The sequence below is a fragment of the Pleurodeles waltl genome, chromosome 5, assembly GCF_031143425.1.
Source record: "Pleurodeles waltl isolate 20211129_DDA chromosome 5, aPleWal1.hap1.20221129, whole genome shotgun sequence".
Lineage (NCBI taxonomy): Eukaryota > Metazoa > Chordata > Amphibia > Caudata > Salamandridae > Pleurodeles > Pleurodeles waltl.
The window spans coordinates 1,800,835,552-1,800,861,354 of NC_090444.1; the positions used below are offsets into that span (position 1 = coordinate 1,800,835,552).

Sequence of the window (25,803 nt, forward strand, 5' to 3'; positions counted from 1 at the left end):
ATTCAAATAGCAATAAGTACATTAAATGTAAGGTACTTTGCATAGGTATAGTTAGGACTTTGAACCAAAACAATAATTTACAGTTTTTCATAAAATAGCAATAAGCTATTTTAAAAATGGACATTGCAAAATTCAACAGTTCGTAGGGGAGTTAATTACAGTTAGGTTAATGTGGTAAGTAAAGCACTTACAAGTTCAGTCTCCAGGGCAGAGGTAGCCCACCGTTGGGGGTTCAAGTCAACCCCCAACACCCAGCAGCATAGGGCCGGTCGGGTGCAGATGTCAAAGAGGAGCCAAAGTAACAAGGGCGCCTATGGAGACGGGGGTGCTCCGGTTCAAGTCTGCTGGGAGGTACCCGCGTCCTCGGGAGCAGATTAGGGGGGTTTAGTAGAGCACTGGGGAGGGGTCCAAGTAGGCATACAAAATACATCCTGAGTGGCACAGGGGGGGGCCGGTTGCAGTGGGGTAAAGGGGGCGTCAGGGTTAGCAATAGATTTCAATGGAGAGACGTGGGGGTCACTTTGACGTTGCAGGCAGGGCACATGGGGGGCTTCTCGAGCCGGCCACCAACTGGGCAAGAGTGAGGGCCGCCTGCTGTTCACTGCTGCACCGGTGGCCGGTTCTTCACAGGCCTGGGGGCTGCAGGTGCAGTGCTTCTTCCAGGTGTCAGATTTCCTCGTCCCCGGCAGTTGCAGTGAGAGGGGTCCTCGGGATTCCCTTTGCAGGTGTCGTTGTGGGGGTGCAGAGAGGTTAGCCCAGGGTGGACACGTTGTCAGAGACGCCTGGGGATCTTCTCTGGGTCGTTGGTTTCTCTGGACACAGGCCAGGGGCGTCAGATGCAGAGTGGTGGGGACTCTCAATTCTGGAGTGAGCCGAGAGTCCATTTAAAGATGGTTTCTTCTTGCTTGGTTGGACAGGTCCGCTGTCCACGTGAGTTCTTGATTCTTCTTAGGTGCAGGGCAGTCCTCAGAGTCAGCAGAGGTTGCTGGTCCCGCAGGATGCATTGCTGGTGCAGGTTCTCTGAAGTTGGAGACAGGCCGGTAGGGCTGGGGCCAAAGCAGTTGTCATTTTCCTCCTTCTCTGCGGGGCTTTTCAGCTAAGCATTCATGCTTCTTTGTAGAAGGTCAGGAATATGACTTCCTGGGTTCAGGGTCGCCCCTAAATACTAAACTTAGTTGTGTGTTATTACTCAAATCGCACAGGGTGTCAAGTTTTCAGAGAAAAATTGGCACTCTGAGAAATAGAGGTAAGTTATAAAGCCCAAACAATATCACCCACAGTGCACTCCTGTGGGCCTAACCCCCTAAACTGTAAGAAAAATCAAACAGAACGTCATACATGAAGAAGGCACTCAGTGAATATTATAGTAGTTAAATAATTGTGTAGTGTATAGTCTCTATGGTTTCCTTAGAAGAAAAACACATCAGGCTTAAATATCATTTAATGATGTAACAAAGTCCAGAATTGAAGAGGCGTAGCAGTCTCCAACGTAGTTCCAGCTGCCCTCCTCACCGCCACTGTGCGGAAAGCTCCCTCCCTTTGTACCCACAGTAGGGGGAAAAGCATAACAGTATCTAGAGAGGTATCCAGTCCACTGGCGTCATCCAGATCCTCACATCAGTCCACAGCTTCTTCCTCACAAGGCTGGTATTTTAAATGGTCCAACAACCCTTCCCAGTCTTCCCCGAACCTAGCCCAAGGAAATAGGGCTCAGGCTCCAATCTACGAGGCAAGGCTCCTGCTGGCAGCAGGATAGGCATCAGGTGACACCCATCCAGCTCCGTGTGCTGCTAGTGGGCACTGGCATCAAGACTAGTGCCAGGGAAGGTAGAGGTGGTATGGCCAGGCCCGTCCGGATCCAGGACTGGATCCTTGGGGAGCCTAGCAGCACGGAACCTGAAGGTGCCCCCTTTGACTCCATGGGTCCTGAAGGTATGCCGACTGGGTTGGACTGTCCAAAAATGAGGTGCAAGGCCACAAAACACCTTCAGTTGGGTATGGGTTGCTCCGGCTCCCAGAAAGGCCGGGAGGTGTGGCGCTGACCCAGGCATAGGTTCCAAGGAATGAGGCCTTGAATGCTGATACTCCGTGTCAGCCTACAGACGAGGAGAAGTTAAAGACTGTTTCAACATCTTGCTCTTCTTTTTGTGCCTCAACCTACCCAATCATCCCAAAGACTTGGAGTGTGAAAAAGATGACTTTAGGTTCTGCAATCCGTATCGGGACCTTCTCCTCAACCGAGAACTCAACCTGCACAGTCTTGCATGCCGGGCCAACATCCACTTTGGGGATTGCTCCTTCAAAGCCGTCAGATGCGTGGCCAGGTAATCAGAGCACAACTTGAAGTCATGGTCACGCTCCAAACACATGAGGTGTGGATTGGCCGATGACAGGTTCCACAGGGCTTAAAGCCAATCTTCCTCAATGACATCCTCGACACACCAGGAGGAAAAACCTTAAAAGTTGTTGACAAAATGTCAATAAAGTTCAGTAGAAAACTGGCTGAGGGGTAGCTCTTCTCCAGATCAGTGCGGGTTCTGGTGCAGAAAGAATTGACTGATATCGGCGTGCCTGGGTGGTGCATATATAGGTTCTGCGACGTCAATTCTGGCGCAGTTGACAGATTCAGATCTGATCGATGCCACCTACCGCCGCGCAATGGTACAGCTCATGAAAAATCTTCCAGATTCACTCTAATGCCTGGGGTAAATGAAGGTAAGAAATCTGCAGCTAGTCTCCATCAGATATTGAATGTTTTATAAATGTTTTTACAATCTAGGAAATTTGCATTACTATCGGGTGTATGTTAACATAAGGAGTCTAATTTAATGATTGGGATCTATCAAAACCAGAATAGGTGTTTTAGTGCAGAATCTATAGATAAACTCAGATATTCCACAGTTTGGTGACATACAGTTTGTATTTAAAACTACAAACTATACGACTTGGATTCTTATTCTAACAGTTTTTTTTATATAAAGTTTAAGTTCACAGGCTTTCAAATCTTACTGTGCGTGAATATATATATATAAATTCATTAGAAAGGCTTATAAAAGAAAACAGAGCAATCAATTAAAACGTCAATAATATGTTTAAATAAAACTAGTAGAGCCATTTGTGATGATGAATACATACTCGTGAACGATATAGTGCTATAGAATTTTCTGTGTCAGCGTCGCTGGTTTGGAGGTCAGCCCCAACATACTGGATGAATGTTTCTGGATCAGATAACAACCTGTGACATTAACAAAAGGCAGGGATGAAAACACATGAATTATTCTTTAATCAGCATGCAATTGTAAGACTTATTGAACACGAAATAGTCCAGTTTTTCAACCTTACGATTACCATTTGGTAGTTGCCCCCACATGCTTACAAGTGTCCCCTTTTACACCCTTGATTTCCACAGCTACTTACATTCAATAACAGTGTTAGAACTAGATTGATTTAAGAAAGCTGTTATCAAGGATACACTAAGGAAATTGACATAATTACACTACACTAACCAACCAATAACCGAATAGTCATGTCATTCTAACCAACAATGAAGAAGTCACCAGAAATAACTTGTCCCTGGGGCAGATCTAAAATCATGCTTCATGAAATTTTGCAAATGTTTTCTTTATATGGCTGTACAGCAGATAATACAGCAGGTAATTCAAACACTGAGATGGAAATAAAAAAAGCTTGCAGTCATAGTGACTATTGGAAACATACATCTCTCCATCGCTTCCAACTTAAGGATGAGATGTACAAGCCACTGCACCCTAAAAGAACAACAAAGCTTAAGAGTGGTAGTCTCTACTCACCACTCCCAGCTACCCCCCCCCCCCTGAATTCACATTTAATTAATTCCTTATGTTTTTATATGGCTCCTATGATACAAGGCTACAGAAACAATTTTTCTGGGTAACATTTACAAACTTTCACAACCACTGTTTATTCAGCACTAAAAAAATGAAAGGTAGATTTAAAACTAAGTAGGAAGAAACACTTGATGATCTAGCCCAGCAAAAGGGCACTGAAACATCAGCACTTGTAGAATGAAAATGGTAACAGTTTGGACATAAGACTTGTTGAAGATCCCATGTGTATGAAGGACAGTTTTGTCTGTGGGAACATCTGGCAAATGAGTAGCTGAGAAAACCATGTAATCCGAGTAGAGCCATTCTCTAAGCTCAATTGTCAACGGGCAGATGAAGCAATTCTGAACCATATCTGGGATGTCTGTTGGTTAATGTAATCACACTCTTGACAAGCACCAATAATACAAATACTCATAAAAGAAACTGAACAAGTTTTTACAGCCAGTAAAGTTCTTGTTGATTAATATGAGCCTCCACAGATTCCATATATAAAACTTATTACGCAGGAAATTCGGGATTTCTGTACTACTGAGCTGCATGAAGATGAACACAGCTGGATGACTCCAGAAGAGATGTCAAGAGCTCACTAGAACCAATGATGTCTGTAGGAAGTTGGCCCTAAATATACTATCTCAAAGTGAGAGATAGTGTGCAGAGTCCAAGGGTTCCCTTAGAGGGGGATAGTGGCAACATAAGATAATACTAATGCTCTATTTGTGGTAGTGTTGAGCAGTAGGCTTATCAGAGGTAGTGTTAAGCATTTGTTGTATACACACAGGCAATAAATTAGAACACACACTCAAAGACTTAACTCCAGGCCAATAGTTTTTATATAGAAAAATTTTATTTTCTTAATTTCATTTAGAACCACAAGAACACAGCTAGGCACACACAACATCCTCAGCGGCACATGGGTGGCCAGGTGCAGTGGGCAAAGCAGGCGTCAGGTTTTGTATAGGTTTCAATGGAGGGACCCGGGGGTCACTCTAGCGGTGCAGGCAGGCAAAGGGGGGCGCCTCGGGCCAGCCACCACCTGGGCTAGGCAGAGTGTCGCCTGGGGGTCACTCCTGCATTGAGGTTCGGTTCCTTCATGTCCTGGGGGCTGCGGGTGCAGTGCTTGGTCCAGGCGTCAGGTCCCTTGTTACAGGCAGTCGCCGGGGGGGGGGGGGGGGTTGGGGGTTGGGGGGGGGGCAGGGTGCCTCTGGATTCTCTCTCTAGGTGTTGCTGTGGGGGTCCAGGAGGTTTGTCTCAGGCTACTCACAGGGTTGCAGTCACCGGGGAGTCCTCCCTGTGGTGTTTGTTATCTGGATCTCGATCCGGGGGCGTTGGGTGCAGTGTGTGAAGTCTCACGCTCCCGGCGGGAAACGTGACGTCTTTAAAGTTGTAGAAAAGTTGCAGGTTTGTTGCAGATTGTTGAGCAGAGCTGCTGCTCACAGGTCCTGGGGGTCAGGGCAGTCCTCTGAGGCTCCAGCGGTCACTGGTCCCTGTTGGATGCGTTGCTGGTTGCAGATTTTCGAGTCAGGAGATAGGCTGTTAGGGCTGGCCAAAGCAGTTGTCGTCCGTCGTCTCTGCAGGCTTGTAGGTCAGCAGTCCTTCTTTAGTTTAGGTTGCAGGAATCTGATTTCCTGTGTTCTTGGGTGCCCCTAAATACTACATTTAGGGGTGGGTTTAGGCCTAGGAGGGCATTAGCCAATGGCGACTGTCCTGGAGGGTGGCTACACCCTCTTAATGCCTCCTCCCTGTGGGGAGGGAGGGGGGCACATCCCTATTCCTATTGGGGGAATCCTCCAAAACTAAGATGGAGGATTTCTAGAGGCAGGGGTCACCTCAGCTCAGGGTACCTTAGGGGCTGTCCTGACTGGTGGGTGGTGACTCCTTGTTTTTCTCATTATCTCCTCCAGCCTTGCCGCCAAAAGTGGGGGCAGTGGCCGGAGGGACGGGCATCTCCACTAGCTGAGATGCCCTGGGGTGCTGTAACAAAAGGGTTGAACCTTTGAGGCTCACCACCAGGGGTTACAGTTCCTGCAGGGGGAGGTGTGAAGCACCTCCATCCAGTGCAGGCTTTGTTCCTGGCCACAGAGTGACAAAGGCACTCTCCCCATGTGGCCAGGAACTCGTCTGGTTGTGGCAGGCTGGCAGAACTGGTCAGCCCCACACTAGAAGTCCGATTGGTATTCAGGGGGCATCTCCAAGATGCCCTCTGGGTGCATGTTACAGTAAATTGCACACTGGCATCAGTGTGCATTTATTGTGCTGAAAAGTTTGATACCAAACTTCCCAGATTTCAGTGTAGCCATTATGGAACAGTGGAGTTCGTGTTTTACAAACTCCCAGACGATCTACTATTATGGCTAACCTACACTAACAATGTTTAAGGTTTTGCTTAGACACTGTAGGGGCATAGTGCTCTTCCACATATGCCCTCACCTGTGGTATAGTGCATCCTGCCTTAGGGTGTAAGGCCTGCTAGAGGGGTGACTTACCTATGCCACAGGCAGTGTGAGGTTGGCATGGCACTTTGAGGGGAGTGCCATGCCGACTTAGTTATTTTCTCCCCACCAGCGCACACAAGCTGGCCAGCAGTGTGTCTGTGCTGAGTGAGGGGTTCCCAGGGTGGCATAAGACATGCTGCAGCCCTTAGAGACCTTCCCTGGCATCAGGGCCCTTGGTACCAGTTACAAGGGACTTATCTGAGTGCCAGGGCCGTGTCAATTGTGGAAGCAAAGGTACAGTTTAGGGAAAGAACACTGGTGCTGGGGCCTGGTTAGCAGGGTCCCAGAACACTTTCAATCAAAACTTGGCATCAGCAAAAGCAAAAAGTCAGGGGGTAACCATGCCAAGGAGGCATTTCCTTACAAGTAATGTACACAGTTTGACAAAAATGGCAATAAGGTATTTTAAAAGTGGACACTGCAAAAATCAACAGTTCCTGGTGGAGGGTAGTAATAGTTTGTATTTCAGTTAAGTAAGGCACTTACAAGTTCAGTCTCCGGAGCATAGGCAGCCCATCGTTGGGGGTTCAAGTCAACCCCAAACACCCAGCACCAGCAACACAGGGCCGGTCAGGTGCAGAGGTGAAAGTAGGGCCCAAATAGCACAGCCACCTATGGAGACCAGGGGAGCTCCAGTTCCAGTCTGCTTGCAGGTAAGTACCTGCGTCCTCGGGAAGCAGACCAGGGGGGTTTTGTCGAGCACTGGTGTGGGGGGGGGGCGGGGTGGATGGGGCTCCCAAACAGCCACAGAAAATACACCCTCAGCGGCACAGGGGCGGCCGGGTGCAGTGTGCAAAGTAGGTGTTGGGTTTCGCGTTAAAAGCAATGGAGGGACCCGGGGGTCACTCTGGGGATGCAGGCAGGGCATAGTGGGGCTTCCGGGCCAGCCACCGACTGGGCAAGGATGAGGGCTGCCTGCTGGTCACTCCTGCACCGGTAGTTGGTTTCTCTCGGGCCTAGGGACTGCGGGTGCAGTGCTTCTTCCAGGCGTCTGGTTCTTTGTTACCAGGCAGTAGAGGTCAGGAGAACCCTCTAGATTCTCTGCAGGCATCGCTGTGGGGGCGCAGAGAGGTCATCTCAGGGTGTCCACATCGCTGGAGTCGCCTGGGTGTCCTCTCTGTGGTGTTGGTTCTTCTGGACACGAGCCAGGGGCGTCGGGTGCAGTGTTGGGGACTCACGCTTCCGGAGTGAGGCTGGAGTCCCTTTAAAGATGGTTTTTTGTTGTTGTGTGGACAGTGACGCTGTCCACGGGAGTTTCTTGGTCCATTGGGTGCAGGGCAGTCCTCTGAGCCCTCAGATTCGCTGGTCCCGCTGGATGCGTCACTGTGCAGGTTCTTTGAGTCTGGAGACAGGCCGGTAAGGCTGGGGCCAAGTCAGTTGTCATCTCCATCGTCTCTGCAGGGCTCTCAGGTCAGCAGTCCTTTGTAGGTCGTCAGGAATCTGGTTACCTGGGTTCAGGGTCACCCCTAAATACTCAATTTAGGGGGGTGTTTAGGTCTGGGGGGCAGTGCCAATGGCTACTGTCCTTGACTGTGGCTACACCCTCTGTGCCTCCTCCCTGTGGGGAGGGGGCACATCCCCAATCCTATTGGGGGGAATCCTCCAAAACAAGATGGAGAATTTCCTAAGGCAGGGGTCACCTTAGCTCAGGACACCTTAGGGGCTGTCCTGGCTGGAGGGTGGCTCCTTGTTTTTCTCATTGTCTCCTCTGGACTTGCCGCAAAAACTGGGGGCTGTGTCAAAGAGGGGGGGAGGGCATCTCCACTAGCTGGAGTGCCCTGGGGAGCTGTGAAACCAGGCTTGAGCCTATGAGGCTCACCGCCAGGTGTTACAGTTCCTGCAGGGGGAGGTGTGAAGCACCTCCACCCAGAACAGGCTTTGTTCCTGGTCACAGATTGCACAAAGGCACTTACCCTATGTGGCCACAAACCAATCTGGATGTGGCAGGCTGGCAGAAACTGGTCAGCCTAGCACTAGTAGTTCGGCTGGTATACAGAGGCCATCTGTAAGATGCCCTCTGTGTGCATTTCTCAATAAATCCCACACTGGCAGCAGTGTGGATTTATTGTGCTGAGATGTTGGATACCAAACTTCCCAGTATTCAGTGTAGCACTTATGGAACAGTGGAGTTCGTGTTTGACAAACTCCCAGACCATATACTCTTTATGGCTACCCTGTGTAGGAAGGTGGCTCTGTATATACTATTACAAACTAAGAAATAGTGTACACAGAGTCCAAGGGTTCCCCTTAGAGGTAAGATAGTGGCAAAAGTAGATAATTCTAATGCTCTATTTTGTGGTAGTGTGGTCGAGCAGTAGGCTTATCAGAGGGTAGTGTTAAGCATTTGTTGTACACACACAGGCAATAAATGAGGAACACACACTAGAAGACTTACTCCAGGCCAATAGGTTTTTATAATGGAAAAATATCTTTTCTTAGCTAATTTTAAGAACCACAGGTTCCAGATGTACAGTAAACACTTTAAATGTAAGGTACTTCACTTAGATACTTTAGGAACTTTGAATAAAAGCAATATCATATACAGTCTTTGTAACAATGGCAATAAGCTATTTTCTAAGTGGACACAGTGTAAAAATTAACAGTTCCTGGGGGAGGTAAGTAAAGGTTAGATTAGGAGGTAAGTAAAACACTTACAAGTCTCAGTTCTAGGGCATAGGCAGCCCACCGTTGGGGGTTCAAGGCAACCTCAAAGTTACCACACCAGCAGCTCAAGGCCGGTCAGGTGCAGAGGTCAAAGCGGAGCCCAAAACACATAGGCGCCTATGGAGAACAGGGGTGCTCCGGTTCCAGTCTGCCAGCAGGTAAGTACCTGCGTCCTCGGGGGGCAGACCAGGGGGTTTTTGTAGAACAATTTGGGGGTGAGGGGGGAGGTCAAGTAGGCACACAAAACACCCTCAGCGGCACAGGGGCGGCTGGGTGCAGTGTGCAAAGCAGGCGTCGGGTTTCAGGTAGGAATCAATGGAGTGAACTGGGGATCACTAATGATGCAGGCAGGCACAGGGGGGGCTTCTCGGGACAGCCACCACCTGGGCTAGGCAGAGGGTCGCCTGAGGGTCACTCTTGCGTTGAAGTTCGGTTCCTTTGGGTCCTGGGGGCTGCAGGTGCAATTCTGGTTCCAGGCATCGGGTCCCTTGTTACAGGCAGTCGCGGTCAGGGGCAGCCTCTGGATTCTCTCTGCAGGCGTCGCTGTGGGGGCTCATGGGGGTCGTCTCTGGTTACTCACGGGCTCGCAGTTGCCAGGGAGTTCTCCCTGAGGTGTTTGTTCTCTGGAACCCGAGCCGGGGGCATCGGGTGCAGAGCAGGAAGTATCACGCTTCCGGCAGGAAACGTGCAGTCTTTGAAAGTTGCTTCTATGTTGCAAAGTAGCTGGTTTTGAACAGGGCCACTGTTCACTGGAGTTTCTTGGTCATTTAGTCCAGGGCAGTCCTCTGATGCTTTAGAGGTCACTGGTCCCTGTCGGATGCGTCACTGGTGCAGGTTTTCGAAGTTGGAGACAGGTCGGTAGGGCTGGGGCCAAAGCAGTTGTCTTCTTCCTTCTCTGCAGGCTTGTTGGTCAGCAGTCCTTCTTGTTTCTTCAGGTTGCAGTAATCTGATTTCCTGGGATCTGGGGAGCCCCTAAATACTGAATTTAGGGGTGTGTTTAGGTCTGGGAGGGTAGTAGCCAATGGCTACTGTCCTTGATGGTGGCTACACCCTCTTTGTGTCTCCTCTCTGTGGGGAGGGGGGCACATCCCTAATCCTATTGGGGGCATCCTCCAAACTCGAGATGGAGGATTTCTAAAGGCAGGGATCACCTCAGCTCAGGACACCTTAGGGGCTGTCCTGACTGGTGGATGACGACTCCTTGTTTTTTCATTATCTCCTCCAACCTTGCCACCAAAAGTGGGGGCAGTGGCCAGAGGGGCAGGCATCTCTGGGGGCAGTGGCCAGAGGGGCAGGCATCTCTGGGGGCAGTGGCCAGAGGGGCAGGCATCTCTGGGGGCAGTGGCCAGAGGGGCAGGCATCTCCACTAGCTGGGATGCCCTGGGGCGCTGTAACAAAAGGGGTTAGTCTTTGAGACTCACCGCCAGGTGTTACAGTTCCTGCAGGGGGAAGTGTGAAGCACCTCCACCCAGTACAGGTTTTGATCCTGGCCACAGAGTGACAAAGACACTCTCCCCATGTGGTCAGCAACATGTCTGGTGTGTGGCAGGCTGGCACAAACTGGTCAGCCTACACTATAAGTCGGACTGGTATTCAGGGGGCATCTCTAAGATGCATTCTGGGGGTATGTTACAATAAATTGCACACTGGCATCAGTGTGCATTTATTGTGCTGAGAAGTTTGATACCGATACTCAGTCTAGCCATTATGGAACTGTGGAGTTTGTGTTTGACAAACTCCCAGACCATATACTCTTATGGCTACTCTGCACTTGCAATGTCTAAGGTTTTGCTTAGACACTGTAGGGGCACAGTGCTCATGCACATATGCCCTTACCTGTGGTATAGTGCACCCTGCCTTAGGGCTGTAAGGCATGCTAGAGGGGTGACTTACTTATGCCACAGGCAGTGTGAGGTTGGCATGGCACCCTGAGGGGAGTGCCATGTCGACTTAGTCATTTTCTCCCACCAGCACACACAAGCTGTGAGGCAGTGTGCATATGCTGAGTGAGGGGTCCCCAGGGTGGCATAAGACATGCTGCAGCCCTTAGAGACCTTCCCTGGCATCAGGGCCCTTGGTACCAGGGGTACCAGTTATAATGGACTTACATGGATGCCAGGGCTGCGCCAATCGTGGAGACAAATGTACAGTTTTAGGGAAAGAACACTGGTGCTGGGGCCTGGTTAACAAGGTCCCAGCACACTTTCAATCAAAGCTGGCATCAACAAAAGGCAAAAAGTTAGGGGTAACCATGCCAACAGTGGCATTTTCCTGCAATACTAAAATACTGTATAGGCAATACTCTACTAGCAGGCGAGTAAACACACTATTACATACACATTAGTAATTATGAAAGGGCATAGAAAGCAATAGAAAACTGTGCTAACAGTAAATAATAGAGTCCCTAGGCGGAGACCAAACCATCTACTAAGAAAATTAAATCTGTAGAGTGGAGCTGGAGGAACTAGGAACCCCAAAAGATAAGTACCAGAGTCCCCTCTAGCATCCAGGAGAGAAGAGGTAAGCACCTGTTATTTGCCAAAACCACAGGTAAACTTTGTAAGAAGACTGTGCAAGACCCAAGCAAGACTGGAAGAAACAGAAGACTGATCCTGAAAGAAGAGGACCTTCAAATGGAGGGGACCTAATCCAGTTACAGTTGAAGTGTCCAGTTGGGGCAGGAGCCACTAACCACCCTTCTGGAGGTGCATGACCAGGTCGATTGTGAAGACCAGGAGTCGACTATGCAGCACAGGAGCAGAAGAAGAGTTCCAGAAGTGATAGAGTTGATGTCCCACGTCGGAAGAAGAGTTGCAATCCGTCAGTGGTGTGAAAAACACACCAACAAGCTGCTGGGGACCAGGAAGGTCCGGGGGGAACCAGATGGAAGTCCCAGGCGACCCTCAGCAGTGAGGAGAGCCAGAAGTCGAGGATGCAGCCCCCACAGGCAACTCGCAAACTCACAAGCAGCAGGCACAGGAGTTGCAGTGAGGCCCATGCAGCACACCTGGAGAACAGTACCACGTCGCTGAAGCAGCAGGCAGGAGACTGTGCTTTGCAGGGAAGAGTGCTGGAGGCCCGGGTTACACCAAGCCTGAAGATCTCTTGGAAGAAGAGCCAAAAAGCCTTGGTAGATGCAGGAGTCGTGGTGCACAGGGTTACTGTCCTGCAAGGAGAGGCAAAGACTCACTATCTCCCAAGTCGGACGGCTGGTAGAGGGGACTGAGGGGACCACTCCAGACCACCACCTGTGTTGCAGGATCCACACAGAGTTGCACGAGAGAGGATCCACGTGGCCAGTCAATGCAGTTGGTGCCTGCGGATGCAGGTGAGGGGCTCCTTCACTCCCAAGGGAGATTCCTTCTTGCTTCTTGGTGAAGACTGCTGAAGACTTGCCATCCTCAAAGGATGCACAACCGGGGAAATGTTGCAACTGCTGGAAGGAGCCAGAGAAACAATGTTGCAGAGCGAAGTCATCACTGGAGATGCAGATTGTGGGTACCTGTGATCAGAAGTTGAAGTAAACGTTGCAGAGGAGTCCTGATGGAATCTTGTATGTCAAATTTGAGGACCCACACAAGAGAGCGACCCTAAATAGCCCTAAAACAGGGATCGGTCACCTAGCACAGTGACCACCTACCAGGAAGGGGCTGTGACGTCACCTGCCTGACCTGGCCACTCAGATGCTTCCAGAGGCCTCCGCCCACCTTGGATTCAAGATGGCAGAGTCAAGTGGCCACCTGGAGCAGCTCTGGGTACCACCCCTGGGGTGGTGATGGACAGGGAAGTGCTAACTCCCCGTTCTGTTGTCCAGTTTTGCGCCAGAGCACGGAGCGGGGGCCCCTGGACTGGTGCAAACTGGTTTATGCAAGGAGGGTACCAAAATGTGCCATTCAAAGCATACCAGTGGCTTGGGGAGGCCACCCCTCCCAAGCCATGTAACACCTATTTCCAAAGGGAGAGGGTGTTGCCTCCCTCTCCCAAAGGGAATCTTTTGTTCTGCCTTCCTGGGCTTGAGCTGTTCAAGCAGCAGGAGGGCAGACACCTGTATGTAGGATGGCAGCTGCGCAGGCTGCCTGGGAAAACCCTGCAAACAGGTAGGAGCAAAGCTGGGGGTCCTCGAGGGAGCCTCCAGAGTGCATGGAATCATGCAAACTATACTAGAAACAGTAGTGGGGTACGATTCCAACATATTTGCTAACCAACATGCCCAGGTTTGGACTTACCATTGTGTAGCTGGACATAGGTAGTGTCCTATGTCCAGTACACGGGTAAAAGGGCTTTCCCGAACTGACAAAGTCCAGGAAAATGGAGCTGGAGTTTGTGGGGGCACCTCAGCTCATGCAGAGGAGCCCTGACACAGGTACTTGCACCCTGACCTCTGGGCTAGGAGGGCCTGCCATAGGGGTGACTTACAGTGACCTGGTGCAGTGACCTGTAGTGAAAGTGTGCATGCACCTTTTCACGCAGGCTGCAATATGGCAGGCCTCCAGACAGATTTTGTATGGGCTCCCATTGGTGGCATAATACACGCTGCAGCCTATGGGCAATCCCTGGTGCCCCAATGCCCTGGGGACCTAGGTACTATATACTAGGGACTTACATGGGGGCACCAGTATGCCAACTGTGGGGTGCACAAGTGGAGGTAACCATGCCAAAAAGAGGGTACTTTCCTACATTAGGGATCCATCCTTTTTGGGGATTAGGAAGTACAGAGAGTGTACTCCTGATTCTTAATGTTGTTCAAGGATAAGGTATATAGCTCCTTTGAGTAAAAGAGCCTGAACTTCCTGTTTGAGCAGTGTTAGGTGTTCAGGAGGAAGTCTGAGTGCATGGTGGAATGTTTGGAGGTTTGGAAATGAGGTCCAAACAGTAACCCGGTTGGATAATGTTCAATACCCATTGATCCGATGCTACGGATTGCCAAGTAGGGAGGCACTATTGCAATTGTCTCTCGACAGCTGTGGAATGATCGGAGAATGTGAAGGGAGTTACTGCTTTGTGGCAGGTGCAGCGCCACATGGGTAAGCACCTTTGCCTCTTCTCATTGTTGCTGCATCTGTATGTGCCCCTGCAGTAGCCTCGGGAGAGCATTGATGACTGTCATCGTGGTATGAAGAAGAGGCATATGAAGAGGTTGTTTTGTAGCCTGGTTCAGAGGAGGGGGTAGAAAAGGAGCCACAGGGACTTGGTGCTTGTAGTGCACCCACAGACTTTGTAACCTCAGTATTCTTCATTTGCTCTGTCTGGTCAACATGAGACACAAAAAGGTGTTCCTTATCAAAAGGGACATTTAACATTCTATCTCGTCCTTCTGGCTTAAAGCCAGATATGCACAACCAAGCATGGCGGTGCAACAAAACACTAGTAATTATGCCCATGGAAGCACTGTCTGCAGAGTCTAGAGTGCATGAAATTGAGTTATGGGAAATGAGTGGTCCCTCACCTACGATCTCCTGCTCTCTCTCTATTCCTAAGATCCTCTGGGTGGTATTGCAGGAGTTCCTCCATTTCATCCTACTGGGCATGATCATATATGGCTAAGTGACTGGAGGACTGCACTGCAACTTATTTGCCAGAAACATCAATAAGCTATTTTTCCTCATCAGGAGGTGGAGTGTCACTAGTAGCAGGGTGATTAGCCCTTTTACGGACATTGGAGATAACCAAAGAGACAGGCAGAATTTGTCCTCTGCTACAAATACGACTCAGATGGTGAGGCCTTAGATACTATAGCAGAGCAGTTTAGGCTGAACTAGGAGACATGCAAAGCTCCTGCAATACCACTTATAGTTACACACTACTTATATACAAGTAAAGACAATACTCTGTGTTACCAAAAATAAATGTATTTATTTGGGTGACAGTGCCAAAAACATCTTAGAGACAATACTCCTTCTGGAGGTAAGTATTATACACAATATATACACTAGAGACCAAAATTACACAAGTAAATACTCATATAACGATGCAAGCAACAGGAAATGCTATAGACTGCAATGGGAGAAAATAGGTCTACAGGCAACACAAACCATATACTAAGAAAGTGAATGTTTATCACAAATTCCCCCTAGGCAAGTGTAGTGTGTGCAGAATCGCTGGGAGAGTAAGAATACAGTAAAGGTAAGTAAATTACTCCACCCCAGAAAAGCAGGAGTGAAGTACTGCAAGTTTCCTTAGGACACACTACACCTCGTGATTGGGATTTTGCAGCAGCCAACCAAATCTGCAAACAACAACTGCTGGATTCCTGGACCTGAAGACCTGCAAAGGAAGGGGTCCAAGTCCCGAGAAGTTTCAGGAAGGACAGGGGCCCCTGCCAACCCAGAAGAAGGTGCAAAAGATGACTCCACGGTTAGTCGAAGGCTGCAGACATGCACCCTAGGAAGATGCCAGTGGGTTCCTGCATGATGCAAAGAATGTCCCACAATGTGAAAATCGTTGCAGATGTGATTTCGTGTTGGAAGTCACCAACAAGCCTTGGCTAAGACAAAAGTGCGTTTTGCATCAAAATGGCTCTGGATGGACCCAGGAGGACCTGGGGGCCTCAACTCTGCGAGAGGAGAAAGAGGGGGCCTCCCAGCATTTTAGAGAGATCCCTCAGGATGCCAGCCAGCACCCCTGGAGGTCCCAGGACACGGGGTCAAAGGAGGTGCAAAACGCGGTTGATGCAGCACAACAAAAGAAGGTCCCACGCCGCCGGAGAACGACTCAGCGAGTTGAGCGTCGCAGAATGGAGTGCTGGGGACCTGGGCCAGGCTGTGCACGAAGGAATTTAGCAAATAGTGCACGGAGGCCTCAGGAGGTGAAGACGACGCAGTACACAGGGGTACAGTCGCTCCCTGCGAAGGTAAAGTCTTACCTCTTCCAACTTTCGTCAGCAGGACCTCAGGACAGACTATGTTGATGATGTCCACCCTCTGTGTCCTTAGGAGCACGCTCGTTGCTTTGAGAGGAGTCCAAGGGTACCGGTCGTCGTCTTGGAAGGTGCCTGCTGGAGCAGGGGAGTGACTTAGTCACCCCACGGGAGATTTCTTCGGTCCTTCTGATGCTGGATGAAGACAGGGAGTCCTCAGAGCGTGCAGACCGTGGAAACTGTTGCAGTCGCTGACTTTGAGCGGAGGTTGCTGAAGCAAAGTATCTCTTGTGGATACTTTGTTGCTGTTACAGCGTTTCTTGGAGCAGGGTGCGGTTGACCTGAGGATGCTGAAGTTGTTGCAGAGGATTCATGAAGGAAACTTGCAAGCAGAATCTAAAGAGAACCCACAGGAGAGACCCTAAATAGCCTTGAGAGGGGGATTGGCTACCTTATCAGGTATGGACCTATCAGGAGGGGTCACTGGTGTCACCTGCTGGCACTGGCCACTCAGAGGCCTCTAGAGTGCCCCCACACCTTGCAAAGCAAGATGGCTGAAAGCTGGGACACACTGGAGGAGCTCTGGGCACCACCCCTAGGGTGGTGATGGACAGGGGAGTGGTCACTCCCCTTTCCTTTGTCCAGTTTTGCGCCAGAGCAGGGGACAAGGGGTCCCTGAACCGGTGTAGACTGGCTTATGCAAGGACGGCACCATCTGTGCCCTTCAAAGCATTTCCAGAGACTTGGGGAGGCTACCCCCCCAGCCTGTAACACCTATTTCCAAAGGGAGAGGGTGTAACACCCTGCTCTCAGAGGAAATTATTTTTTCTGCCTTCCTGGGAATGGGCTGCCCAGACCCCAGGAGGGAAGAACACTGTCTGTGAGGTGGCAGCAGCTGTAGCTGCAGTGCAAGCCTCAGAGAGCTGGCTTGGCAGTACTGGGGGTCCATGGTGGAGCCCCCAGGATGCATGGAACTGGCTCCCCCAATACCAGATTTGGAATGGGAGGGGGAACAATTCCATGATCTTAGACATGTTACATGGCCATATTCGGAGTTACCATTGTGAAGCTACATATAGGTATTGACCTATATGTAGAGCACACGTGTAATGGCGTCCCCGCACTCACAAAGTCCTGGGAAACGGCCCTGAACTATGTGGGGGAACCTTTGCTAGTGCAAGGGTGCCCTCACACTTAGTAACTTTGCACCTAACCTTCAGCAAGCGAAGGTTAGACATAGGTGACTTATAAGTTACTTAAGTGCAGTGAAAATGTCTGTGAAATAACGTGTGCGTTAATTCACGCAGGCTGCAATGGCAGGCCTGTGCAAGGGTTTGTCTGAGCTCCCTATGGGTGGCAAAATAAATGCTGCAGCCCATATGGGATCTCCTGGAACCCCAATGCCCCAGGTACCTAGGTACCATATACTAGGGACTTATAAGGGGGGTCCAGTGTGCCAATTGAAATTGGTAAATGAAGTCACTAGCCTAGTGACAAATTTAAAAGCAGAGATAGCATAAGTGTAAGAAATGCCTCTGTGGCATGGTTACCCCCGGACGTTTTGCCTTTGCTGATGCCAAGTTATGATTTGAAAGTGTGTTGGGACCCTGCTAACCAGGCCCCAGCACCAGTGTTCTTTCCCTAAACTGTACCTTTGTCTCAACAATTGGCACAACCCGGGCACTCAGGTAAGTCCCTTGTAACTGGTACCAAGGGCCCTGATGCCAGGGAAGGTCTCTAAGGGCTGCATGTCTTATGCCACCCTAGGGACCCCTCACTCAGCACATACACACTGCTTGCCAGCTTGTGTGTGCTAGTGGGGAGAAAATGACTAGTCGACATGGCACTCCCCTCAGAGTGCCATGCCAAACTCACACTGCCTGTGGCATAGGTAAGTCACCCCTCTAGCAGGCCTTACAGCCCTAAGGCAGGGTGCACTATACACAGGCGAGGGCATATGTGCATGAGCACTATGCCCCTACAGTGTCTAAGCAAAACCTTGGACATTGTAAGTGCAGGGTAGCCATAAGAGTATATGGTCTGGGAGTTTGTCAAACACGAACTCCACAGTACCATAATGGCTACACTGAAAACTGGGAAGTTTGGTATGAAACTTCTCAGCACAACAAATGCACACTGATGCCAGTGTGCACTTTATTATAAAATACACCCAGAGGGCATCTTAGAGATGCCCCCTGAAAACATACCCGACTTCCAGTGTGGGCTGACTAGTTTTTGCCAGTCTGCCACACACCAGACATGTTGCTGGCCACATGGGGAGAGTGCCTTTGTCACTCTGTGGCCAGGAACAAAGCCTGTACTGGGTGGAGGGGCTGCTCACCTCCCATTGCAGGAACTGTAACACCTGGCAGTGACCCTCAAAGGCCCACCCCTTTTGTTACAGTGCCACAGGGCATCCCAGCTAGTGTAGATGCACACCCCTTCGGCCACTGCCCCCACTTTTGGCGGCAAGGCTGGAGGAGATAATGAATAAAACAAGGAGGAGTCACCCACCAGTCAGGACAGCCCCTAAGGTGTCCTGAACTGAGGTGACTGACTTTTAGAAATCCTCCACATGGAGGAGGCACAAAGAGGGTGTAGCCACCCTCAGGGCCAGTAGCCATTAGCTACTGCCCTCCCAGACCTAAACACACCCCTAAATTCAGTATTTAGGGGCTCCCAGAAGCGAGGAAGATAGATTCCTGCAACCTGAAGAAGGAGGACTGCTGACCTGAAGCCCTGCAGTGAAGACAGAGACTACAACTGATTTGGCCACAGCCCCACCGGCCTGTCTCCCTACTTCGAAGAAAAGTACAACAGCGACGCATCCAACAGGGTCAAGCGACCTCTGAAGCCTCAGAGGACTACCCTGCATCTAAAGGACCAAGAAGCTCCAGAGAACAGCGTCCCTGTTCAAGAAACTGCAACTTTCTGCAACAAAGAAGCAACTTTAAAGATCCCACGTTTCCCGCCAGAAGCGTGAGACTTTCCACTCTGCACCCGACGCCCCCGACTTGAACTGCGGAAAACTAACGCTACAGGGAGGACTCCCCGGTGACTGCGAGCCCGTGAGTAGCCAAAGTTGACCCCCCTGAACCCCTACAGCGACGCCTGCAGTGGAAATCCAGAGGCTCCAACTGACTGCGACTGCCTGTAACAGGGAACCAGACACCTGGAACCAGCACTGCACCTGCAGCCCCCAGGACCTGAAGGAACCGAACTCCAGTGCAGGAGCAGCCCCCAGTCGACCCTCTGCCTAGCCCAGGTGGTAGCTACCCTGAGGAGCCCCACCTGTGCCTGCCTGCATCGCTGAAGAGAACCCCGGGTCTCCCCATTGATTCCTATATGAAACCCGACGCCTGTTTTCACTCTGCACCTGGCCGCCCCTGTGCCGCTGAGGGTCTACTTTCTGTCCCTGCTTGTGTCCCCCCTGGTGCCCTACAAAACCCCCCTGGTCTGCCCTCCGAGGACGCAGGTACTTACCTGCTGGCAGGCTGGAACCGGGGCACCCCTGTTTCCATTGAAGCCTATATGTTTTGGGTACCACTTTGACCTCTGCATCTGACCGGCCCTGAGCTGCTGGTGTGGTAACTTTGGGGTTGCCTTGAACCCCCAACTGTGGGCTACCTTGGACCCAACTTTGAACCCTGTAAGTGTTTTACCTACCTGTGAACTTAACAATTACTTACCTCCCCCATGAACTGTTGATTTTTGCACTGTGTCCACTTTTAAAATAGCTTATTGCCATTTTTGTCAAAACTGTACATGCTATTGTGATAATTAAAAGTTCCTAGAATACCTGAGTGAAATACCTTTCGTTTGAAGTATTGCCTGTAAATCTTGAACCTGTGGTTCTTAAAATAAACTAAGAAAATATATTTTTCTATATAAAAACCAATTGGTCTGGAATTTGTTTTTGAGTGTGTGTTCCTCATTTATTGCCTGTGTGTATACAACAAATGCTTAACACTACCCTCTGATAAGCCTACTGCTCGACCACACTACCACAAAATAGAGCATTAGAATTATCTATTTTTGCCACTATCTTACCTCTAAGGGGAACCCTTGGACTCTGTGCACACTATTTCTTACTGTGAAATAGTATATACAGAGCCAACTTCCTACAATAAGCACTGAGGTTCTGATTAGCAGAGCCTCAGTACCAGTCAAGCATTACTGAAAACACATACATTAGGCAACAAACTATGAGCACTGGGGTCCTGGCTAGCAGGATCCCAGTGAGATAGGCAAAACACACTGACATATAGGTTTTTATCTATGAGCACTGGGGTCCTGGCTAGCAGGATCCCAGTGACACAGTAAAAACACACTGACAAACAGGCCAAAAGTGGGGGTAACCATGCTAGAAAGAGTCCACTTTCTCACAGTTGGAAAGGGTCTCAAAATAAAAATAAATCCTCCTCTATGTTTTCTTTATTGTAGGAAGCTGGCTCAATATATAGCACACTAAAATCAAGTACACTGTGCAGAAAGTCCAGTGGATCTCCCATTAGTATTGCAGAGGCAAACGTAGATAGGACTTATACTCTATTTTGTAGTTGTGTGGGCAAGCAGTTATGCTGATCAGAGGGTAGTGCTAAGCATTTGTTGTACTCACAGAGGCAAAAATTCAGACACACACTCAAAGAATAAATCTGAGACCAATTAAGAAAAATTACAGTTTTTATATATGGTTCCAACCCAAGAACTTTATAATGGGCAAGTAGACTTAAGCATAAATACTCTGCAGTTTCAAAAAATAGACATTGCGATTTTCAGCTGTCCCTCAATGTTATCCTATGGAGAACAACAATGTTCAGCAATCACAGGGTTTACAGCGACTTACGAAGCCAATCTCAGGGAGTTAAGGTAAGTACTTTGCACTGATTAGAACCACACCAACAGGCTACACCAGACGGCACTGGGACGGGTGCAGAGGTGCAGTAAGGCGTTGAATGCCCAATGGTTTCCCATGGAAGTTTGACCCCATGACAAACAGGCTGCAGGCTCTGGCTGGAAAGTCAGTTGGGGACGACAAATAGGTAGGTAGTGGACTTGGGGTGCTCAGGGACGTAGGTGCCCCTTTGGTCATCTTCTACTGTGCCCAGGGGCGATAGATGCAGGGATGTCTTTCGGTGTCAGGTTTTCTCATCCGGGAGCACTCGCGGTCGGGGGGGGTGTCCTGTGAACTGAGGCTGCAGGCCTTGTGTGAGAATCTGTCAAGGGTAGACCCAGGGTGGACTCGAGCTCTCAGGAGCCACTGGATGTCGGCACCGATGACTCACCTCAGCTGGGGTCAAGGGGCACGGGAGCAGCGACTGCTGTAGGTGTCGAGTTTTTTCTGTCACCACCAGGATGGGGGAAATTAGACCTCCATGCAGGGTCTGCAAGCGACTTTGCTGAGTCACGGAGGGGTGACACTGGTGTACTCGGGCTCAGGACAGCTGGGGAGCCCTGTTGGCGGGCTTCTCACAGGGTCAAGGTTGTTTGGTGCAGGTCACTTCAGGTGTCGGGTTTCCAGGCTGCATAGTCCATGTAGCATACTTTGTTACTGAGCAGGTCAGCTGCTCACAGGAGTCTCAGTCTTTTTAGAAGGCAAGCAGACTTTCTGGTTGAAGCTGCAGGACAAGTCTTTTTGTGCAGAGTCCGCCGAGGTTAGCAGGCTAGCAGGCAGGCTGGAAGTGCTGGTACCAGGTCAGCTGCTTTTTCTCCTTCCTCCTCCTCGTCTTCTGCTGTGTCAACTCTTTGTCAACCTTCGTTCTAGGTAGTCAGGATCTGAGTTCTAGGGTTCAGGGGTGTCACCTAAATACTCAATTTAGATGTGTTACAGGGAATGCCAGGCGGGAGCCTATGGGCTGACCACCTCGAGGATGACTACACCCTTCGTATGACCAGTTCCACTGGGAAGTGGTCATAACCCTAACCCTAGTGGCCTTCCAAACAAGATGGAGTAATTTAAAAAGTAGTGTCCTGTTAGAAATGGGGTTTCTGGTAGGCTAGGGTATGTATCTTGGTCAAGCAGAATTCACCCACTCTAGCCAGGGCGAGTCAGAAACACAACTTAGGTTAACCTGTGCTCATCCTCTGGCTGTGCAAAGCAGGCAGGCTAAACTTAGAAGGTGGCGTGTAAAGTATTTGTGTACTGTATCTGTTGGGGCGCGCCTTCGCGTGACAGGACAAATGGAATGTGTAATGGGGGGGAATGAAGAATGTAGGGGGAGTGTTGCGGGCGGTTGGAAGAAGATGGCTGAAGTGAGAGGACAGAGGTCGAAGCGGTTTAACCTGTAACTCAAAGCAATATTTCACCAAATTCCAGCGTGTGGATCGCAGTACCTTTCAGTGGCGACGAGGGTCGAAGTGTCGACTACAGCTACGGAAAGGATCCTTCAGCAACGTTAAGAATTCTTCTCAGCTTCTTCTTCAGTGTTGGCGTTCCCACTTCATTTCCGAAGGCGCCTTTAAATTGAAATTGTTGCCTGCTCTTGCTGTGCAGCAGGGAGAGAGTAACATTTCTAGAAACTCTCTCCCACACCTATGTAAGTACGTCATCGCGCGCGCGTATACCGGCGGCCATGTTGCTGTAAGCGATGGACAGCGTGCCACGGTGACACGCACACCTTCGGCGGCCATTTTGAAGTCACTGTGTAAAAAGCTAGACCACGCATCTTCTAACGGCCATACTGAGTAAGATACAGCGCATTACTGTGACACGCACACCTAGACTCCCATTTAAAAAAAACAAAAAAATCTCATCTACATACTGGAGCGCGCATTTACCAGCATCATACTGGAATTTATGCTTGCGTGTCACGGTGATACGCACACCTTTTACCGCTCTAGTCAGACATTACGTCTAATGAACTTGGGCATCCATTGGTAATATTTTCACTGAATTTCTCACCGTATTTTATATACTTCAAAAGAAATTGCATGTCCATGGTGATACGCACATAAAAAATAAAAAAAATAGAGAGAGAGAAAAGAAACGTATTCACTTAAATGAACACATCTTATTAACTTTTACCGGACGAGCACACCTTGTTATTTTAATATCCTGTTGTGGCACACCTAGTTAGTTAAGGTGATTATTTTCAGTCTGTAGTGTCATGCTCACATTTTTTTTGTTTTAGGTGTTTGGGGTGCACTTAATTTTATCATTGTTGTATTTAAACGTAGCGGTAATTTTGTCACCAATGCAGCAATCTATCTCTCCGCCACCTCCTTTTGTTCCTAATCCGGCCTCTCCTGATGCAGATTGGGAACAATGGAAAGAGGCATTTGAGGCATATTTAGGTGCTCTTGAGGGAGAAATTTTCACCCACAAGAGAAAATATGCAATTTTAAGGCATTATCTAGGTAACGAAGGGCGGAATATTTTGAAATATATTCCTAAGGTAACTGTATTAACTATTGAAGGTGAAGGCGACTGTGTTGAAGAGGAGTATGGAACTGCTATTAAGTCTCTGGATGTAAGATTTAAAAGGTGCAGAAACGTCACTCTAGAAAGGCATACATTTTACAAAAGAGATCAAGCTGAAGGAAAATCCGTGTCCAGTTACGTAGGAGCTTTGAGACTCTTGGCAGTTTCGTGTGAGTATAAAGAATTTGAAGAAGAAATGATAAAGGATCAGCTAGTGGAAAAAATTAACAACAAGAAAGTACAGGAGGACTTATTATCTACGCCAAATTTAACTTTACAAAAGGCATTGGAGATTGCCACCAGAATTTAAAGTACGGTTTCGTTCATGGAACAAATGTCAGTTTCTGACAACGGTAATCAACCCCTACGACCAGACGTATTTGCTGTAAAATCTAAATACAAAAAAGGTAACAAGAAGAGTGAGAATACTTTACAATCTACCAGAGGAAAAAATGAGAAAACTTTTGAAACCTTTAAAATGTTATAGATGTGGTAGCACTTCCCATTTGGGCAATGCTAAATATTGTCCAACCATCGATAAAATGTGTGCCAAGTGTTATAAAAAAAGGTAATTTTGCGAGTGTGCGCAAATCAAATAAGGTTAATAATGCTGATCGATCCAACTCCAATCGGGTCAACAGTGTGGTTGCTAATAATTGCACTTCTTCCAGGAGCGGTGAGGAGGAAGTACTTCTGGTGCAAGAGAACAAGACTAAGAATTCTTACAAGAAAAGACCGTTTTGCTCGGTAGAAATAAATGGTGTTCAAGTCCAGATGATGGCAGATTCTGGGTCACCGTTCACACTTTTGAATGAGAGTAAGTGGAACGATTTGTTTAAAGATCAAGGGGCTTCATTAAAATCAGTCACGTATTCAGCCAATTGGTTATGGAGGTAATTCTATTGATGTGTTGGGGGAATTTCAAGCCGAGCTCAGGTTTAAGGGCAATGTCATACGAGCAACCATATACGTAGCTATAGATGACGCATGCCTTTTAGGTTGGTTCGATCAAGGTAAATTAGAATTAATATTGGATCCGAATAACCCTGAATAAGTTATGCTGAGAAATGAGTTCATGCAGGTGTCTACTGTCTTGAATGATAAATGGGAAGCGCGTTATCCTGAAATTTTAAAGGTGGTGTTGGTCTATTCAAAGGATTTGCTCATAAAATTAAGATTAATAAGAATGCCCAACCTAAAGTTCACAAGGTACGGAAAGTTCCCCTCACCTTGAGAGATGATTGTAAGAAAGAACTGGATAATTTGTGTTCTGAGGATATAATAGAACCAATTGAATCCTCTGACTGGGTGACACCTGTAGTCCTGGCTCGCAAGGCGAATGTTCTGTTACGAATGTGTGTGGATCTACGCGATCTTAATGATCAGATTTGGGTGCATCAATTTTCTCTACCGAACATTTCAGAAATGCTATCTTCTGTTAAAGGTGCTAAGGTATTTTCCTTGCTCGACATGACGTCAGCCTACCACCAAATTAGTTTACACCCTAATTCAAGACAATACCCGGCCTTTATTACACCTTTTGGCCTATTTCAGTTTAAACGCATGCCGTTTGGGTTGGCGTCTGCAGTTTTCCAGAGAACGGTAGAAAGTATGTTTAAAGAGTTGAGAGGTGTGAAAGCTTTCCAGGACGACATTTTGGTTTACAGGAAGGATGTGCAGGAACATGATGAGAGATTGGGTTGTGTTGAAATTGAAAGGCGTAACCTTAAGTCCTACTAAATGTCGTTTTGGGTTGTCGGCTGTCAACTATTTAGGTTTCGAGTTGTTGGCTGATGGCATCAAACCCAAAGAAAGTTTAGTGAAAGCCATTCAAGATTTTGAGAGCCCAGAGAACCAAGATCAATTAAGGTTTTTCATGGGTTTAGTAGAGTTTTACTTTAATTTAAGGAATCTTCTAAAGAAGAATGTCAAGTTTGTGTGGGACGAATGCTGTAACCGTGAGTTTGAAAGTATTAAACATGAAATAGCTCAGGCAATTCCCCTGAAACCATTTGACACTAGGGATCATACCATCATTATGACTGATGCCAGCCAAAAAGGGTTTGGAGCCGTGTGATTGCAAAGAAGGGACGGCAAGGAAGAAGTGGTTGCTTTCGAATCAAGGAGTCTGAAGGGAGCCGAAGCGATGTACTCTGATTGAACGTGAGGCCCTCGCATGCTGGTGGGGCATTAATCACTTTAAACAATTTGTGTGGGGCTCTAGATTCACGGTGAGAACAGATCACAAACCATTGGTTCAACTGTTCACAGCCAAGGGGGCAGAGAAAGCCACTCCTAGGATCGCCAAGTGGCAATATAAATTGTGTGAACACAATTGTAAGATGGAATATGTACCTGGTAGGAAAAATGTTTTGGCTGGTCGCCTGTCTAGATTGTCTGGCACTGAATCCTTTATAAGACTCATCTGCTGATAGTAGCCCTAAGGATGATGATGGTGATATTGTTGTATGCTCAGGTAATGAACAAATGGATGGTGCGTTGAGT

At 48.7% G+C, this 25,803-nt stretch overlaps 1 protein-coding gene across 2 annotated transcripts in view; it reads right to left on the reverse strand.

Annotated features, from left to right (window-relative positions):
- Window positions 1-25,803, reverse strand: part of LOC138296808 (exportin-5-like) — a 1,097,230-nt gene that overhangs the window by 421,217 nt on the left and 650,210 nt on the right. For both annotated transcript variants that reach the window (XM_069236256.1, XM_069236254.1), the window contains exon 19: window positions 3,136-3,235. In XM_069236256.1, coding sequence (XP_069092357.1) covers window positions 3,136-3,235 — 100 coding nt within the window. The remainder of the gene's footprint in view (window positions 1-3,135; window positions 3,236-25,803) is intronic.